Here is an 18,860-nt window from a genome sequence, read left to right as displayed (position 1 = left end):
GAAACTAGGCACATTGGAGACTAGAGCCTATAATTTAGACATAGCCTAGGCCTATTCATTTGATTGTGCTACGTAAATGTAAAAGTGTCAGTACAGAATCAAACGGGACGCTGAAATATTGGAGCCAGTAACTTCGTGTCCGGTGGATATTGTGCAGAGGTGTGTGCGCGCGCACAACTAATTTCTCTCCCATCTCTTTGCTCATCAAGCCTCCGATCTTCAAAAAGACACGGGCACTCAGGATAACTGTTTACAAGAGCTGTTTAAATAATGTGATGCACGTTCTTCATGACATTGCATGGTTTGGCCACCCTAAATTCAAAATGACTGCATTTGCACATATCGTTTAACATCCATGATGGAATTGTCACTCTTAATGTGCAAGTATTGGATATGAAAAAAAGACCCTAAAACGGTCACAACACCAGAGGACCCGTGGTGGTGTGGTGGATGTTTGCGGCGGGGGCCGAGGCCGAGTTGTTACGGTAGGCTACAATCATATTAGCCTATAGAAGGGACAGTCAGGCGACACAGCGCGACTCACATAGGGTAGCTGTGGTACCGCAAAGCATTCCTGATGGTGGAAATGAATGCAAATGCATGCAAATACTCGGGCGGATATCCGGGCACTCACATCCGGCAGCTTACTTACATTGGGTTGCTACAGTGGCGACACGCGCCGAATTTTGAGCTTACGACGGGGGGCGTGTCGAAATTTTAGGTCACGTGACGGCGCGCGCCATCGTCGTGAGTGAAGTATGAAGGAGACTAGCGCCACTCACGACTAGTATGAATCCCCCTTTATGATGCTGTCCAGGGGGCGGTGGGAGGCAGGGGCCGTTTGTTCAAGAGAGGTTGAGAACCACTGCATTAAAGTGCGCTCCAGTCGATGGGTGTCTTGCCGCTCTTCCGGAGTAGCTCGTTGGTCTTGGAGAAGTGTTTGGAGCCGAAGTAGCCTCGGTGGACAGACAGGGGGGAGGGGTGCACTGTCTGCAGCACGTGGTGTCGCTTCTGCCAAGAGATCACACCACAATAATAAGCAATACACAAAAAAAAACAGACACAAAAGAGCGCAATTACAACAAATACAATGCAATTTCTAAAGCATACTTCACTTGATGTACTTTTAAATTAGAAAATATGACAAATTCTATGTTGATTAATAAGTCATTGGGAAATTGGTAATCGCACTTATGTTCGATTGGAGGTACCATTCGCCACACCCTGAGTGCTTTCCAATAGATGGATTTTTCTTTGTTTAGAAACACAGTGTTGTGAGGAGGGGCAAGACACTGGCAGTCAACCACGTGAGCTAATTTTTTCACCAACAGCCGATTCCAACAATCAGAGGTGGAGTTGTGCGTAGCTAGTTTCGCACAGTCAGGAGAAAATATTCTTAACTCCAAAAGGCGGTCCCCACTGAAAAAGTGTGGGAGCCACTGCCATACCATGTCCTTGATCATAAAGTACAAGTAGATGCCCATGAGGACCCAGGTTCGAATCAGGCCATTTCCCAGTCCCACCCCATCTCTCTGTCTCCCACTTAAGGTCTGGGCACGCTTGCTGCGAGCCGCAAATCACGCACGTCACCGCGAGCAACCGACTGCACATGCTTGCTTTAAAAGCAGTTGACCAAGACGCAAAATACTGGCGGTATCATCCAGGGGGCAGAGAGCACGCAGCATTGCGATGCGGAAATTGGGAACACAGACGGCAAGGAAAACAAAAAACAAAAAGAGGGGCTCCCTGGGCAAGGAAACAATACTGCTACTGCTCCTATATTTGCACGCTCCTTTTTCAAAGTGCAATAAGGAAGCATGATCGCAAATGTTTGTAATTTCAGACAAACTCAATGAGACGCTCTTAAAAGTTGCTGGCATTGTCGTCTTCACCAGAAGCGCACGCGTGGAACTGTGCAGTCTTTCTTACGATCGCCCCCAGCGAGTTTGAAGATATCGCACCTGACGCACGCATATTGCTGCCGTGTCCAACGTGTGCGAATTTGACATTAAATACGCATGTTAACGCGTTCATGAACGAATCGTGCACGCGCTCGCGTATCCTGCAGCAAGCATGCCGACACCCTTAGTACTTCCTACCGCTGTTCACCGTCTCTATAAAAGGTAAATAAAGCCAATAAAATATCTTGTAAATAATAAGAAGAAACCAAGTGGGACCTTGTTGATGGCGGCCCCCTTCTTCTGTGCATAGGCGCCCCACAGCATGAAGACCAGGCCGTCCAGGTTGGTGCTGAGCCACTGGATCACCGCGTCGGTGAACGTCTCCCAGCCACGGTCCTTATGGGAGTTGGCCTGGTGGGCTCGCACAGTTAATACAGCATTGAGCAGCAGCACTCCTGCAGGGGGAGAGAGAGAGAGAGAGAGAGAGAGAGAGAGAGAGAGAGAGAGAGAGAGAGAGAGAGAGAGAGAGAGAGAGAAATGAAAAAAGGATACAGGTTAAATAAATACAAATTTAAATAAGGGAGACTGAGAGAGAGAGGGCGGAGGGAGAGCAGAAGGGAGTTGATGTCACACGCATGTGATTAACAATGTCACTTAGTGACATGGATGGATGATTTTGTCACAACCACATCAATCCTCCAAACCACTATGTCTATTGCCTAATGTTCATAATTATGTGTAACAAAATGATGTGTTAGTAACAATGTTGCACATACTGTGCAAGCAGGTAACACTTACATACTGTACCATAAAAAAACCCAGTGACCCAGAGTCGCAAACTTGCAATATTACAAAATTACATTCTATAAACCATGTTTACATTATTGAAAAGGTCTGGTAGGTTCCGCTCTGCTCTACAACACATTACACTTAGCTGTTGCTTGTATTTAGGGTATTGGTTACAGTCCCTGGAGCAGTGTGGGGTTAAGTCCCTTGCTCAAGGGCACTCAGCCATAGATGGAGGTGTAGGAAGATGGTAAGGGTGGGATTCAATCTTTGGGTTTCAGTAAACGCACACCATTTGAGGTGCGTATGGCAGACAATTAGACTCAACTTGAAAAAGATCTTGAAAGGGTCTTATTAAATGTAACTGCATGAAGTTCTGAGTGTGCGACGACCATTCTTTTTCAAGGGTGGGATTCAAACCTGCAACCCTCTGATCTTAAGACCACTTTCCTAACCATTAGGCCACGGCTGCCCGAGATGGCAGAATGACTAGGCCTCGCTATCTTTGTCATAAAGTAATTCGGCTTGAGACCCTGCCGCCTATATTCAACCTTCTGGGGGGCTAAGATTAAAACGTACCTTGTTTGGCCCATCCAGTCAGGTCACCGTGTCCAGGGTGCTGGAAGCCCTCGATATCAGTGCACAGCTCCTTGTACATGTTCTCCAAGCTGTACAGTAGCAAAGATGCCAGAACATCAGATAAAAAATAATGTAGTGGGCTACGGGCATGATCACTAATGCCCTTTGGCATACCACCTCTGAGGTAAACATTCAATTGTATGTGTGCATGTACTGCATGCAAAAAATGCTAGTGATGCACACATGTGCAGTATGTGTATGAAGGTTTAACAGTTACCAGCTAGCAGAGCACAGCACACCACTAAGTCACAGCTTTGGGACTGGGTCTGGAGTGTGCAGGATGACCTCATTACACATGTTTGTATGTGTGCATGTGTGCAAGTATACTGTACATCAATGGCGTATTTGCCATTGAGGAAAGGGAGGACGATCCTCCCTCAAAATAATAAAGCCATATCTTCCGGTATAAATTACAGAAAACAAAACATATTTATTATATCTTTGTTATATAATTGTTAGTATTTTATAGCTATTTAGCGATAAAAACATATACTTTAGCGCTTCTAATTCACATAATAGACCTCGGAGGACCGTCCTCCCTTCCATCCTCATTGACTTCCATTATAAATGATGAAATTTCGGCCGTAGCGCGGGCTTTACATTTTAACATTGAAGTGAATGGAGCTTAGGGAGGACTTTCCTCCCTTGAGGCGGGTCTAGAGCCATGTAGTCAGGGTCAATTTTCCCAAAAGATGAACCCTGAAGGCAAATTGTGTTAATTTTTGGTATACAACTGATTTAGGGGTATTCAAGGGTGCTGAATCCAAATCTGTTGTATACCGGGCGCAAAAATGTACGGAAATGCCTCAAACGGGCAAAATCCAATATGGCCGCCGACACCAGGTTAAAATCTCGCAATCCCTTTTCTTTTTGACTAAACAAGGTATGAATGTGAAAACAAGATTTATTTTTATGTTTTCATATATGGGGAACCCCATTCTGTCATCAGATTTAAGGTCAGATTTGAAGAAAATGCTTATATAATTGGCTGGCAGCTTTTTTAATACAGGGAGCCTCATATTGTCAACGATTTTTAGCATTATGATCAAACTTTCAAGATCCACAGAAAATAATGTCTGATGTCTTTGTGAACACCAATACTACCACAAACTGCACTGAACTGTCTACTTTCACCTGAAAAAAGAAGTTTGTGTCTACCTATTTCCATTCTTTAGTTACTGGCAGTAGAACATGGGATGACGCCTCTAAAAAAGCACTGATTTCTGACCCAAAAATAGTACACTTCTGTGTCCATATTTTTTCTTTCAGGACAAAGTGCCTTTTTATAGTGTTCATGTTTGGTATACAGCATTTCCATGGGTTTTGAAATATGCTCAATTCAAATCTGTCGTATACCAGGCTCAAAAAATTCCTATAATGCCTCAAAATGAAGGAATCCAATATGGCCGCCGTCACCAGAGATATACATATCTTTGATTAAACAAGGTGAACTCTTAAAAACATTATGTAGCTATATGTTTTCTTCTCATACATGGGGAAATAATGTATGTAATCAAATTTAAAATTATAATCAAAGGTAGTCAGTGTAGTCAGGCAGTTCAGTGTGAATTCATGTTTACAACCATTGTTTTTCATGCCAATTAACTGACAGGCTAATTTCTATTGAAATGTTTTGTCTTATTTCAATTGCTTATGCACAATGAAATGTGTTCACCTCAGCCCACCTCTTCCATTATGACAAAACTATACACAGATAAGTCTGTATGCCTGAATGTACCTTCATCTAATATGAATATCTAGTTTTGGGAAGTTATTGTCTGCTGATTTTATTGCCTTGTTTAGATTAAATCCTTGAACGGTAGAAAGGTGAAAGGTGGAACAAAAGACAGGTTGATGTCATTGTGAAATATTTACTTCTTGATAGTTAGGCTATCTCCAATCATTATCAAGCTCCTCCTACTCTGTGATTTGGCCACTACATGTTTAGACACTACCTAACACCAGGCACTACATTGTACTTTTGCTGCAGATGTAGCGAAAGCAATGGAGTTGTTTTGCAGTGATTAGTCCTAGTCATAGAGTCTTTGCTATCTACATCAGAAGCCACACAATGGCATATTGTGCCCCCACATTATCAAGCCAATGTACTGAGGCAGGATCACATACTACTCCACCCTGTCCTCCTGTCAGTCACTGAAACGGGATGGATGAAATTGAATGGGGCATTAGTCCCACTACTCCTGTATCTGCCATTCACAAAGCATGAAAAGACATCACAACTTGTGCTCGCCCCAAGGAGTGCCTCATCCCCCTCTGGATCTGCAAGAAGAGGCATGGAGTACATGGAGTCATTCAGTTGCTGCAAATAAGATAAATTTGTCTTGGGCATACATAGCTGTCACATTTAAGCGAACAACTCCTTCAAAATCACTGGAGAGGAGGAGAGGTAATTGAGAATAAGTTAACCTAGGGCTCTGACTTCTACTCCAAAGGCCTTGGATCATAAGTGGGACAGTCAGAGCACACCCACAACCCTAGTGATGGTCAATATCAATGCCTTCCCCTTACTTGCACTTCACCCCCATGGTGTGCCTCACACAACTGTGCTTCTCTCATCCAGTGTGCTCCATCATCTAAGCTTCACCTATCACTTGGATCCTTCACATGGGATTACAACTCCATCACGTACAGTAGATAACCTATAATCCTTCGGATTCGCCCTGATGGCAAACCACAATACCGTAGAACCAATCAGGATCACTGATTATTCAGAGATGTGACACAGTCAAAATGTATGGTGGTGAGAAGTTAAATACGTGAAAAAAGTAGTTCTTTCAGCAACAATGACTGCTCCAATGAGTCACTTTTCGAATCTGTGAATAGTTAAAGCGCAGCTCAGACAAATGTGACACAAAATGTGTCATAAGTGCAAGGATTTCTTTAAATAACTCCACTCTTTTGGACCTCTATGCCTATGGCGTAGCTCCAGATGGAAGTTGCTGTGGCCAGCAAAAGGTGGTAGTCTGGTATACAGAGAATAATTTCTGTATCTTTGAATGCAAAGAAAGCCAAAGAGATAATTGCGACCTTCAGGAGGCACACCTAAGAGGAAAAAAGTTAGCCCCTCTCTAATCCTCCTGCTGCATCAACAGAGCTAAAACATTATTTAGGACAGCCTCCAACCGGGTCCTCAGCTCTTTGCCTTGCTGTCCTCTTGGTACAGGTGTGTCAAAGCAAGGACCAAACAACTCAACAAAGGGCCATAACCACATTTCACACACACATGCACAGAATGACCATTCATTGGTATCCCTCAATCCAATGATCTCTTTCCATCCATCTGGTGTTCTGCAATAGACTAATTGATACAGCACAATGTAAAACAGTTGTGTTTGCAGAGTGGGCCACCGCTACTGTAATATCTACTGTAATACACACACACACACACACACACACATACATCATACATACACACAGACACACACACAGACGCACACCACACTTTCTACCTGCACTAAACACACACACACACACACACACACACACACACACACACACACACACACACACACACACACACACACACACACACACACACACACACACACACACACACACACACACACACACACACACACTGCTGCTGGTGTACTTGATAGACCTTTTTTAATATTTATTTTTCTTCAAATGCTACTATTACTATGTCAGAACGCTACAAAGGACTTTTAGAAAAAGCACAACAAAATACCTCCTCTTAATGTATGTTCTCTACAAGTCTTCTGTTGTCCAGTCTTGCACTTTAAATGTCTGTATGAGCACTGTCTATGTCCATACTGTCTTATGTCCATGTATGAGTACTGTCTATGTCTATACTGTCTATGTCCTTACCTAGATTAGTCTATGTCTGCATGGGAAAGCAAGAAACGCAATTTCAAATTCTTTGCATGACCAGTGCATGTAAAGAAATTGACAATAAAACCAACTTGACTTGACTTGATCTACATTGAGCAAGACAATCGATGCAATAACACTTGGATACCAATGAGTATGACATGAGTACCAATACATGAGTATGTCCTCTGTGTATATATTCACACACACACACACACACACACACACACACACACACACACACACACACACACACACACACACACACACACACACACACACACACACACACACACACACACACACACCCCGTATGCACTCCCTGCTTTGTTCATGTTTTTTTTGGCACTACTAATTGTATATTCTGCTCACCAAAACTGTTTTGTGAATTAAATGTGTGCTCTGAAGTGTGTTGCTTTCAATCTCATTGAATATGTGCATAGTGACAAACACCATTCTATTCTATTCTATTCCAATCTATTCTATTCTATTCTATTCTATTCTATTCTATTCTATTCTACACATCAGCTCACCACTCAATCCTCCTTTATTCATAGATTGAATGAGCACATCAATAAAATTGGCAAACAGTGATTTCCATTGTAAAGTTGTATAAAAAGAATTATTTAGGCAGACTCGTGTGTGCACCTACTTTTATGGTTGAAAAGATGGGAGCATGGGACATGGTTTGAGATGGAAACATTTCATCATGGTATAATGCCTCAATTATTGAATTGAAATCTGCCTGAGTGTATATTAAAGCGCCTGTATACGTACGTATGTGTACGTTGGTGTTCCAATAAGAATGTCTTCTCTGCCACACTTGTGTGTGTATGTACTCTCTCAATGTGTGGTCCGTCCGAACATTGCAATGTTATGCTTGATTGTTATTTACATTAAGAGTGGCGACAGGGTGGGGATGAGGGAGTGAATGTAGTGTATGTGGGTAGTAAGTGCTGTCTTTTCAGTGACAGTGTTCGTATTGTAATGGACTCTACCGGGGGCCTATTCGAAAACAAGATATGTTATCTAAGACCAATACATTTAATTAATGCCGGATTAAATTGAAATAGAGGAAATATTCCAATATAAATGATCAATTTATTAACAGTCTTAAACATGTATGCAGGTCTAAATCATGTGTTTTCATCCAAATCTTAAACCCGAGCACAGCAATGAATTCCCCATGTATGAATATAGCTGGCATAATATATTTAAGAGATGACCTTGTTTAATCACAGACATGTACTGTATATCTCTGGTGATGGCGGCCATATTGGATTCCTTCATTTTGAGGTACTATGGGATTTTTTGAGCCTGGTATACAGCAGATTTAAGTTAAGCATCTTTCAAAACTCATGGAAATGCTGTAAACCAAACATGAACACTAAAAAGACACTTTATCCTGCAAGCAAAAATATGGACACAGAAGTGTAGCATTTTTGGGTCAAATACAGTGCTTTTTTGGTGGTGTCATCCCATGTTCTACTGCCAGTAACTAAAGAATGGAAATAGGTAGACACAAACTTCTTTTTTCAGGTGAAAGTAGACAGTTCAGTGCAGTTTTTGGCAGTATTGGTGTTCACAAAGACATCAGACATTATTTTCTGTGGATCTTGAAAGTTTGATCATAATGCTAAAAATCGTTTACAATATGAGACTCCCTGTTTTAAAAAAGCTGCCAGTCAATTATATAAGCATTTTCTTCAAATCTGACCTTAAATCTGATGACAGAATGGGGTTCCCCATATATGAAAACTTAAAAATAAGTCTTATTTTCATATTCATACCTTGTTTAGTCAAAAAGAAAAGGGATTGCGAGATTTTAACCTGGTGTTGGCGGCCATATTGGATTTTGCCCGTTTGAGGCATTTCCGTACATTTTTGCGCCCGGTATACAACAGATTTGGATTCAGCACCCTTGAATACCCCTTAATCAGTTGTATACCAAAAATTAACATGATTTGCCTTCAGGACCTTAAATAAGCACATTTTCTGAAATTCTGCCTAGACTAATTGGGAAGTAATCTGCCTATCAGCGAAGCTGAATTTTTCAAAAGCCAATCAGAATATGACGAATTGGGTTGACAGACGACAAGCACAGACTCGGTCGGCATGACAACGATATACAAATGTGAGAAGAATGCGGCAGCAGCCAGATAGTGGGAAGTTTGGAGTAATTGGCGAATGTTTTATGAACCCTTAATAAATACAAAGGAAAGATCGACTGTTTTCATGTTGTGAATCGCGCAATATCACTCCCTGGATTTATATTGAAAACCGAATGGAAAGGTCAGTGTGTTTATATCAGTCACTCACGCCACTCGATCACTCTACTACACAATGCAAGCGACGCGCGGATGCAAACGCATTCAAGATTCAAATGGACGGTCGGACCATCACCAACGTTTTTAAAAGGTAGTCTTGTTTCAGCATGTCCTACGTGCACAAATAATAGCCTCAATGCTTGTCTTTGCGTTTCTCATTCGTGCTTTTCCGCCAAAAGAGGGTTATTTACAAATGGGAATAAGAAGCTTTTGGCTGCACTCCTGCACATAAATGCACTGACCCTAGACTGGCGTTCTTTTCTCCCTCCTCAAGACGAGAAACATGACAGCACGAAGCTCTTCATAAAAAGTCTCTGGCTAAACTTCTAACATGTAGCCTACATCATGTTATGTAGTTTCATTTGGGTGGAATTAGGAACACTAGGCATGGATTTACAAAGTAATCTGTACGACGTATTTTTTTGTGAAATAGCCAGACGCACGCTGTTCCATACGCTTGCCAGCTCCTCCTTCCACAGCTGTCGCTCTCGCAGGTATAGGCGACCACAACCATAGGCCACGTACCACGTTACGGATCATAAATAAGATGTTAAAATAAGATAATGGAGGGGGTTTAAAATGTTTAGAAATCTGTAAGAATATGTTGGAAGGAGTTGAGTTTAAAACCCTTAGGCCTAGGCTATACAAGTCACTCAATACAATTCTTCAGAATTGTAAATTTTTGCCTATGGTTAAAAAAACAAAAAAACACAACTGACAGGGTGAAATACCATGCTGCCTTTGGTCAAAGTTAGATATGCTCCCTATGAAACTTTCTACTTTCTATAATATTTTCCTTCACTCTTCTCTTTCTTTCCCCTCAAACACTTTGGGCAGTTATGTATGATAATATATTATACAAAGTTTGTTGCAATTATTTTATAGATGTCATAAGTCAGCTTTCCAGACAACACAATGCCATATCAGTTAAGTTACCTAGTAGGCCTACAACCTAATACTAAGCATCTGCCATTACTAACCCCATTTACTCGCATCTATCCGACTGACCACCTCCTTGTCCTCCCTAATTTTTATGACCAAAAGACGCCACTGCTGTATATGTGGTATGTAGGGCTGGGCAATATGACGATATATATCGTTATCGTGATATAAAAGTACATATGGTGATAGTAATTTTTTATCACTTTTATACAATTGAATATGAATTTCATGTTGTCATAATACACACTATAAGTTAATGTACTGTAAACATAAGAGTAAAAAGATCTATTTTAAAGAAAGAGCAAATAAAGAGAATAACTGAAAACGTAAGTAATTGTGCTATATCGTGATATATATCGTTATCGTGATATAAAGTAATCAATATCGTGATATTGTGTTTTTCCATATCGCCCAGCCCTAGTGGTATGCATATGCTTATGTGTGCACATGTACTGTATGTATACGTATGAAATCGTCTATGCATCTATAATATGTATGCCTACCTGGGTGGGGCAGGGTGCATCGGAGTGTGCATGCATGTATGCATGTATAGTGAGCATGTTTATTCATCCACCTATAAAGGCATGCCTACCTGGGTGGGGGACGTACAGGTTTCTGCACGCTGAAGCACAGCCCGTGAGCCTGGCCTGGGCCATGGTACGGATCCTGCCCCAGAACCACAACCTTCACCTAAAACCAGACAGAGACACTTAATAGTACATAGCAGGGATACGGTGCCATCAACTACATACTGTAAATTGTGGGACCTGAACAGACCTTGGTTGAGCCCAATAAGATTTAAATCACTTGGCAGAATGGAGACCCTTTTTCAGAGGGTAAATAGTTACCCCTAATCAACTTAGCTAGGCTAGGACACACACTAACATACAATGACATCAGCTATATGCATGCCATGTGAATGAGAGAGAGAGAGAGAGAGAGAGAGAGAGAGAGAGAGAGAGAGAGAGAGAGAAAGAGAGAAAGAGAGAAAGAGAAAGCAAGAGAGAGAGAGAGAGAGAGAAAGAGAGAGAGCAAGACAGAGAGAGAGAGAGGGAGAGAGAGAGAGAGAGAGCGAGAGAGAGAGAGAGAGAGAGAGAGAGAGAACAAGTTAGGTGTGTCTCTCACATCTTTAATGTCACACATCTGGGTCCATGTGAAGACCTGGTCAGGGGGAGGGTAGACTGTGTGCTTCTTCCTCTCATCTGCTACAAAGGACATCAGCTGTGGAAGACAGAAGTACACAACATTTGCGGTGAAATTTAGGTTTTCAAAAGCATTTGGAGGTTAGGGTGCGCACATCCTCAAAACAATAATCCAGGTGCCAGACAAAAGTGGTAGACAGCATGAAAGAGTGAGCATGGAGCTCCAAAATATATAAACTTCTGGTGTATCTGATGATTATTATGCTAATGATTATCAGTTTCATAAGATCTCAGTTAACACTGGTGGGTCAAATATGTAGCCAAGATTTAACTCTCTTTTTCAAGCCAGATCCATTCATCAGCACAGTTCCCACAAATGCAAAGGCATTTATTTCGCTGTTCTCTGCCATTCATTCCACTTAACAGCACAGTGCAGTTCCTTCTTACCCCTTTGAAGTAATCCTTGGTGAACTCTTTCTGCAAGGCTCTCCTCCAGCTCTCCCCCATGCCTTCCGGGGCACTGTGGGCTGCCAGTCGCTCCTGGGCCACTTGCTTATTGCGGGCAATGCGGTCCAGCTGCTCCGGGCTTAGTGGAGGCGAAGGGATCACCGACACAGTCTCGGTGTTCTCCGTCTTCATCTTCTTGTTTACCTTCAGGATTTTGGTGTATTTCGTTATTATACAGCGCCTTTGTATGACTAGTACTTTGTACACACTCTGAGACCCGCTGTGGCAGCAGAATGTCGATCTCAATGAGTTCATAATCGTGGCAACACATCCGAATAGACTCGAGAGGCAATGGGCAGGATTCCCTTAGTAGCTGGTCAAATATGACAGTGAAATAACCATTTTATTTACCGAGAGTCTTGAGTTCTGTGAAAAGCCATGTTGCTTCAGTAGTAGGAAATCACGTGATAGACTGAGAAATGATGTTCAGATTCCCTTTTTCCCCGGAATGAACAGGGTGACAAAAAACTAGTCGTAACAAACTTACTTCCTATATTCGTAATAATTTAACGCAGGTTAACGTCTTCGTTGCCAATAGCTAGTTTTATTATTATTTTACAAACTCACATCATTGTTTACGTCACTAATTCACACCATGTGTTGTGCTTCCGGGATGCAAGGGAAGTGTGCGCGTGCAAAGTCATGATAAAATAAGTAGCCTACAAAATTGAGCATGGTGGTTTGCGGTCACGTTTGCGTGCATGAATTGAAAAATGCAAATAATGCCACTCAACTCAAACAATTAGTTAACGAGACAACATTGTATAAGGTAAGGTCATTAAAGTTAAACTGTAGTAGGTCTAGGACACTCACATTCTCCTTTGCGTCTTCGGCATCGTCCTCTTTAGCAACTCGTTTTTTGTTGTCAGCTGGTGGAAAGAAATTTCTAATGCTCTTTTGTCCAATCATTATTACCAAGCGATAAGTGTTTTGCAAAAGATATCCAATACAGTCAGAGCGCTCTGTTGATCTGAGATATGTCGCGATTGAACTGGGGTTCCCGCCAAATTTGCGTAACCGGACACATTACGTGAGGCAGCATTTGCATACAGATCGAGGACCCCCACCCCCAAACTTGTCGAGAAGGCATTTCATTCTGTCATAGTGCTAGATGAGGTACCGGTATTTGACTTCAATGCAGAATTCTGTGCAGAAGCGTAAGAAGATGACAATTTCTAAAGACTTTTCCCCCCATTTTGAATGCTATTGGGATTTTCACCTTGATATAACAAACAGCTGCTTGCCACACAGTGGGCCATTAACCTTAATTTTGCATTTCATTGAGGGCTACAGATAAACTGCTCTTACATCGGTGAAAATAGACCAAATTGAGAACAGCCTATATTTTGCCCAGGGCCTCAGATTTCCTTAAAAATGCCACTGCTTCTATTTTTACTTCAGTGTCTTGTTCAAATTGGAGCAGACACTCTTAAATACTTCGACTGTGAGGGTGCTGGCCCAAATGTTCAACTCAGTTTTTCATTTTATACTTCAGTGTATTCCAACTGCAGATGTGTGTGGGGGGGGTCAGATCATGGACAAGTTTGTGACGCGCAGCAAGAGGCCTGCAAGATCTCCAGTCAAGGCCCGGCTCAGTAAGAAGGCCAGAGGAGAACCTGAGGAGGAAAAGAAGAGGCTGAAGACTTGCTGTGAGGATGAGGAAGTCGCGGGCCGGCTGGGTAGGTACATGTTGTCACGACGGCCGTGAAAGGATATTTTGTAAATATTGTATTTGATTTATTAAGCTGCTTTAGCAAAAGAAACCATTGTGTAATGAAAGAAAGATTAATTGGAAATGTAATATTCTGCTTTGGGGTCCGGGGGGCCCGATGCGGCTCGCCAGAAGGTCCAATCCGGCACCAGCATTGTAGAGGAAACAAGCTAAGAATACATTACAACATTTACTGCAGTTGTCTGAGAGTTCGAGTTCTCCTGATATACCCGCTGTCATCCACCTTAAGATGATTGAATAGCAATGCGATTCTAATATGAAGCAGACATTTGCAAGATTTCCCAATGATGTTACTGGTCCGGCACACTTGAGGTCAAAAAGGCCAGGCTGTATGTGGCCTGTGAACTGAGATGAGTTTGACACCACTGTTTTAATGTCTGTAATCTGTTTGGCCTTAATAAAGATGATGAGAGAGAAAGATCTGTAGAAAAGCAGCAGGAAGAAGAAGAAGAAGAAGAAGAAGAAGAAGAAGAAGACGACGACGTGGAGTGGGAGTCACCTGAGGGGTTCTCTGCACCGATACCGTGGCGCAAGATCGAAGCGGAGGGTTTGGACTGCGACTACGGCCTGTTGTTCAAGAAGGCCAAGGCAACTGAGCTCTTCCACAAGCTGGAGAGGGAGGTGGAGTACTTCACCGGTGAGGCGTGGCCTAATACATCTCTGCTATAATGATGTGATGATGCATGCTAACGAGAGAGAGAGAGAGAGAGAGAGAGAGGGAGAGAGAGAGAGAGAGAGAGAGAGAGATATGATGATGCATGCTAACTTGTGTGTGTGTGTGTGTGTGTGTGTGTGTGTGTGTGTGTGTGTGTGTGTGTGTGTGTGTGTTACGACTTCTGCACACAGGTGAGCAGACCAAAGTGCAGGTGTTTGGTAAGAGCTACAGTGTGCCGCGTAAGCAGGCGACGTACGGGGACGAGGGGCTGATGTACTCCTTCTCTGGGGTGCACCTGCTGGCCCGACCCTGGACCCCCACGCTCGAGGGCATACGCGACGCTGTCACCACGGCCACCGGACACACTTTCAACTTCGTGCTCATCAACAGGTAAGACTTTATCTGGCTATTGTTGCCATTAGGATATATCGCATATGCGATGCTGTCACTACGGCCACCGGACACACTTTCAACTTCGTGCTCATCAACAGGTAAGACTTTATCTGGCTTTTGTTGCCTTTAGGATATATCACAAGTGAGGTGCAAAGGCGGATTCATACTTAGCATTACTGGCGCTAACCTCATTCATACCTACCTGCCGACGATGGCGTGCGCTCAAAATGACGTCACACACCCCTCCGCAAGCTGGCGCGGCGCGAGGTCGTGCACCCCACATTTTTTGTAACTTGGCGTGCGCCACTAGCGACCATGCAGGTAGGCAGACAAAGCAGGAGTTGCGAAGAGAGGCTACAGCTACTGCAGGCTACTTCAGAATGGACCCTGCATCATTTTGACGATAATAAAATGTCATTGAGAGTTATTTTATCTTCTCCCTTAAATGTTGTTCAGTGAAACAATTGTTTACTTTGTTCAGAAGCACGTTGTGTTTGGCGATCTATTTATACATTCTGCAGCCAGAACAATGCTCTCACATGGTCTTGGAATGATCTGGCAATGTAGGCTACAACAAATATCTATGTTTCATTGTGGTAAGTCACAAGTTAGACGTTCAGTAGCCCTACAGCAGCCGTGTTTGGCTTTCTATTTTTATACATCTGTAGAACTCACGCTGCGAGTTGCGAAATATGCTGCCGTTTCTCTCATGAACAGCAGAGGGCACACTTCCGAAAATGCAAGCGAAAGCCTGTTAATGGCGCTTTTGACTATGGTCTGCCACATTTTAATGGTTCTCGCGCCAAATGCGCCAAAATGCGTACGTGAAGTATGCAGAGCCCTTAAGTCTGGGAAGTGTTTGTTCATTTTCTCGTAGGGGATGTCAACCTGAGATGTTGACGTGGTGGATCTGTAAACAGACTAACAAGTTTCCAAGTGGTGGAAGGCAGCATGGTATTCCACCATGGAGGTAGTATAATGGTGCGTTCCCCAGGATTGGGAGATGGGATGTTTCTGACCTCCTACTTGCTGAAATGCATTGGAACGCCTGTTGAAGCGGAATGTTCAAGTCGCGAGCTGGGGCAAAAGCGAAGCAAACCGACTTCGCCCCATTGACAATCGTGATGTCACCACAGCAATGGCAGCGCACAGTGTTAGGAATAGTTCATATTGCACATTACTTAGCAATCACCATTCTATGGACAAATAGAGTTGTTTTGGACAGGTTAACCGCCCATGAACCTTTCTAAGGTGTAGTTATTGGCATTGACTCTTTCAAAGATGAAATGCGGCCACATGAAAAAAAAACGCATGGTGTTGTTTACACCTCATTGTTTACATTGCTGACATCTTAGAGAAGTGGATATGTATTTTTGTCCCTCCATGTTTGTAGTTTGGTTGGCTTGCTGGTTGGAACGCTTTCAAGTGGGAGGTAGCTGCCTTCTGGTTGCCTACTAGGAAGCTCCTACCTCTGGGGAATGCACCATAAGAACTGGTGAGAGTGAATAAGTCCCGCAGTCATTTCAATGGGAAATGCTAGGCTAGTGAATTCAGCCAAAATTGAACGAATTTTCGTTTCCGCCGCCAGTTAACTCAGCCAATTACGTGCCACATTAATGACTGACTTACGATTGACCAGAAAGATATATGGAAGACGGGCATTGGATGCATGGAGGTGCCCAACCACACACCTGTTTAGGTAGGCCTATGTGTGTCCAACACTAAGCTTGCGCACCCACCAATCGCATCCACCCTCTTTGAGCAAAGTGGCTTCGGAAATAAGGAAATTTGTGAGAATTGCGACGAGGAGGTGCCTTGCTAATCGGCGAAGCTAAGCAGCCAAATCCTGACCCCCTGTATTTCACATGGCAGCATGGTGAGACTGAGAACACCTGATAATGGGGCACCTGAGTCTCCACCCCTTCCGGGCGGCTTGTGGGGCTGGGAACGCAAAAACTTTTGACTGGACTGTAATGGACTGATCAAAGCTATTTTCCGATCCACCTTGCATTTTCCCGTCAATCACACATATGCTGTCCTCAGAATTAATAACAACCAATGGTGTGCTTGTTGACTTCACTTGGCAAACGATTTTTGAATTGTGTGTGTGCAAAAATATGTAATTATTTGGACTACACAACAGACGTCGCATGTCCGACGTGCAGCCACTTAAGCTGCGGTGCAGCGGTAGGGTTGGCTGTGCCTCGGTTCACGTCAGAGGCGCACGTGTAGTCTCTAACACAGTTTTGCACAAAAGCTAAAATAACGTTTCTTGCATGTCGAAAATTAGTGGTCTTACGAGGCAAATCCAAACCTTTCAAATTCACTGTCATCATATGTGAAACCCGGAGCACATGCCAAACGGGATGAGGACTTAGCTTGACTCGCTCCATTAACTCTTGTTCAAAATTTTGAGAGCTCCAGCCCCACGGATCGGAAGTAGAAGGGCGTGACTTAGGTGCCCCATACACCAGCATTCCTTCTGGGGCTGGGATTTGATGATTGGTGATTTAAATGTTAAGTATGTAGCATTGTGGTCAGAGTTGGTATTGCATCTGTGCTGCTCTTATCAACTGTACTGCCTATTCCCAAATTTGATCTGTTAATGAATATGTACGTACTAAGAATTTAAACAAAGTAATGTTCACTAGTACAAACAACTTTACTAGTATGACCAACGTACAGGTGAGGAGAGCAGAGATAGTTATGCAGGGAAGCTCTCTCGGAAGAGATGAGTCTTCTCTAGCTTCTTGAAGGCTGAGAGTTATGACCCTGCTCTTGACTTGAGTCATAAAGGCAGGTAAGTGAATACTCATGGCAATATATACAGTATAGTACATCTCCATAATGTGATCCCACTCTCTCCACCTGCAGGTACAAAGACGGTCTTGACCACATGGGTGAGCATCGCGATGACGAGCGTGAGCTGGATCCCAGCTGTCCCATCGCTTCCGTGTCCCTTGGCGCCGCGCGGGACTTTGTCTTCCGACACAGGAGCAGCAGGGGGGCATGGGGGGCCGGCAGTGGCGGCAGAGGAGGAGGAGGGAGCAGTGGTAGGGGCGGGGGAGCAGTGAAGAAATGCGGCAGCAGTGGTGGTGTTGGAGGGTCATCATCATCATCACCGCCAGTGCCTGTGAAACTGGAGTTGGCCCATGGCAGTCTGCTGCTGATGAACGCCCCCACCAACACCTACTGGTACCACAGCCTGCCCGTACGCAAGAAGTGCCTCGCGCCACGCATCAACCTCACCTTCAGACGCATACTCAAGAAGCCGTGAGTGACCACGGTTTAGTTGACTTGGCTGGCGGGCAGTGTTGAAACAGTTGAAATCAACCGTGCCCAACGGACCAACCATTGACCCCCGAACATTTACAAAAAACAGACAGAGATATCCAGCTTGTCCTTAGTTGTGCATACCATTGGTTTTATATTCGTGTCTGCCACCCCCAGCTGAGGCTGTCTGATGGCCCATGGTGGTTTGCTGCTGATCAACACCCCCTCACCCCCATGGACACGTACAACAGCCTGCCCGTACGCAAGAAGGTGCCTCACTCCACCCACAACAACACATCAATCTCACCTTCAGATGCATACTCTAGAGGCCTTGATGGAGCTCTGTTATCACCAGTGCAGCTCCTTGCTGGAGGAGGCCCTCTTGGGGGGTAGGGGGGGTGCTCAGGTGGGACTTTCTTCCATCTCTTGACTGGAGATGTATACTCAGGAAACTGGGAGGGGGGGGTGTGTTACAAATAGAATCTATGGCAGGGGTGGGGAACCTTTTTCATTCGAGGGCCCACTTCAAATTCCTCCAAGGGTCGTATAAGTCCAAGGGAAACCAGGATTTCCCACTGCACTTCAGGCCTATATTGTGTACTTGGCATCTGTTTATATTTGAAGATGTCTTCCACTTGAGGAGATTCACCTGCACATATCGTTCGCATGATTTTCAACCAACACAGATTGTTCAAAAGAGCAGAATAATAT

At 43.7% G+C, this 18,860-nt stretch overlaps 2 protein-coding genes across 4 annotated transcripts; one reads left to right on the top strand and one right to left on the bottom strand.

The window, feature by feature from the left end:
• Positions 1–804: 804 nt before the first annotated feature.
• On the bottom strand, positions 805–13,024 carry LOC134445710 (uracil-DNA glycosylase-like). 2 transcript variants are annotated; one of them, XM_063194752.1, is made up of 7 exons: positions 12,910–13,024; positions 12,037–12,240; positions 11,573–11,668; positions 11,040–11,137; positions 3,267–3,355; positions 2,178–2,356; positions 805–1,011 (listed from the first exon to the last, which is right to left on the bottom strand). In XM_063194752.1, exons 1-7 carry the CDS (start codon positions 13,003–13,005, stop codon positions 871–873), a joined length of 903 nt encoding a protein of 300 aa, XP_063050822.1. In that variant the 5' UTR covers positions 13,006–13,024; the 3' UTR covers positions 805–870. The 2 variants fall into 2 exon arrangements, with proteins under 2 accessions (XP_063050822.1, XP_063050821.1); XM_063194751.1 differs by lacking the exon at positions 12,910–13,024 and having other exon boundaries at positions 12,037–12,485.
• On the top strand, positions 12,722–18,609 carry alkbh2 (alkB homolog 2, alpha-ketoglutarate dependent dioxygenase). 2 transcript variants are annotated; one of them, XM_063194750.1, is made up of 5 exons: positions 12,722–12,865; positions 13,628–13,775; positions 14,232–14,465; positions 14,675–14,873; positions 17,751–18,609. In XM_063194750.1, the coding sequence occupies exons 1-5, from the start codon at positions 12,770–12,772 to the stop codon at positions 18,151–18,153; spliced, it is 1,080 nt and encodes a 359-aa protein (XP_063050820.1). In that variant the 5' UTR covers positions 12,722–12,769; the 3' UTR covers positions 18,154–18,609. The 2 variants fall into 2 exon arrangements, with proteins under 2 accessions (XP_063050820.1, XP_063050819.1); XM_063194749.1 differs by having other exon boundaries at positions 13,592–13,775.
• Positions 18,610–18,860: the final 251 nt, after the last annotated feature.

Source organism: Engraulis encrasicolus, chromosome 3 (assembly GCF_034702125.1).
Source record: "Engraulis encrasicolus isolate BLACKSEA-1 chromosome 3, IST_EnEncr_1.0, whole genome shotgun sequence".
NCBI classification, from domain to species: domain Eukaryota; kingdom Metazoa; phylum Chordata; class Actinopteri; order Clupeiformes; family Engraulidae; genus Engraulis; species Engraulis encrasicolus.
The sequence above is the reverse complement of the archived record's forward strand: the minus strand, read 5'-3'. Positions and strand labels throughout refer to the sequence as shown.

What these genes read in the sequence shown, in the direction of transcription:
- LOC134445710 (XM_063194751.1), bottom strand. Translation starts at nt 12,351, where the DNA reads ATGAACTCATTGAGATCGACATTCTGCTGCCACAGCGGGTCTCAGAGT. An exon ending in AGATGTGTGACATTAAAGAT is followed by an intron (nt 11,138 to 11,572) that starts GTGAGAGACACA and finishes GTCTGGTTTTAG; the next exon opens with GTGAAGGTTGTGGTTCTGGG. An exon ending in CCTGTACGTCCCCCACCCAG is followed by an intron (nt 3,356 to 11,039) that starts GTAGGCATGCCT and finishes GCTACTGTACAG; the next exon opens with CTTGGAGAACATGTACAAGG.
- alkbh2 (XM_063194749.1), top strand. Translation starts at nt 12,770, where the DNA reads ATGGTGGTTTGCGGTCACGTTTGCGTGCATGAATTGAAAAATGCAAAT. An exon ending in ACGAGACAACATTGTATAAG is followed by an intron (nt 12,866 to 13,591) that starts GTAAGGTCATTA and finishes TTTATACTTCAG; the next exon opens with TGTATTCCAACTGCAGATGT. An exon ending in GGAGGTGGAGTACTTCACCG is followed by an intron (nt 14,466 to 14,674) that starts GTGAGGCGTGGC and finishes TTCTGCACACAG; the next exon opens with GTGAGCAGACCAAAGTGCAG.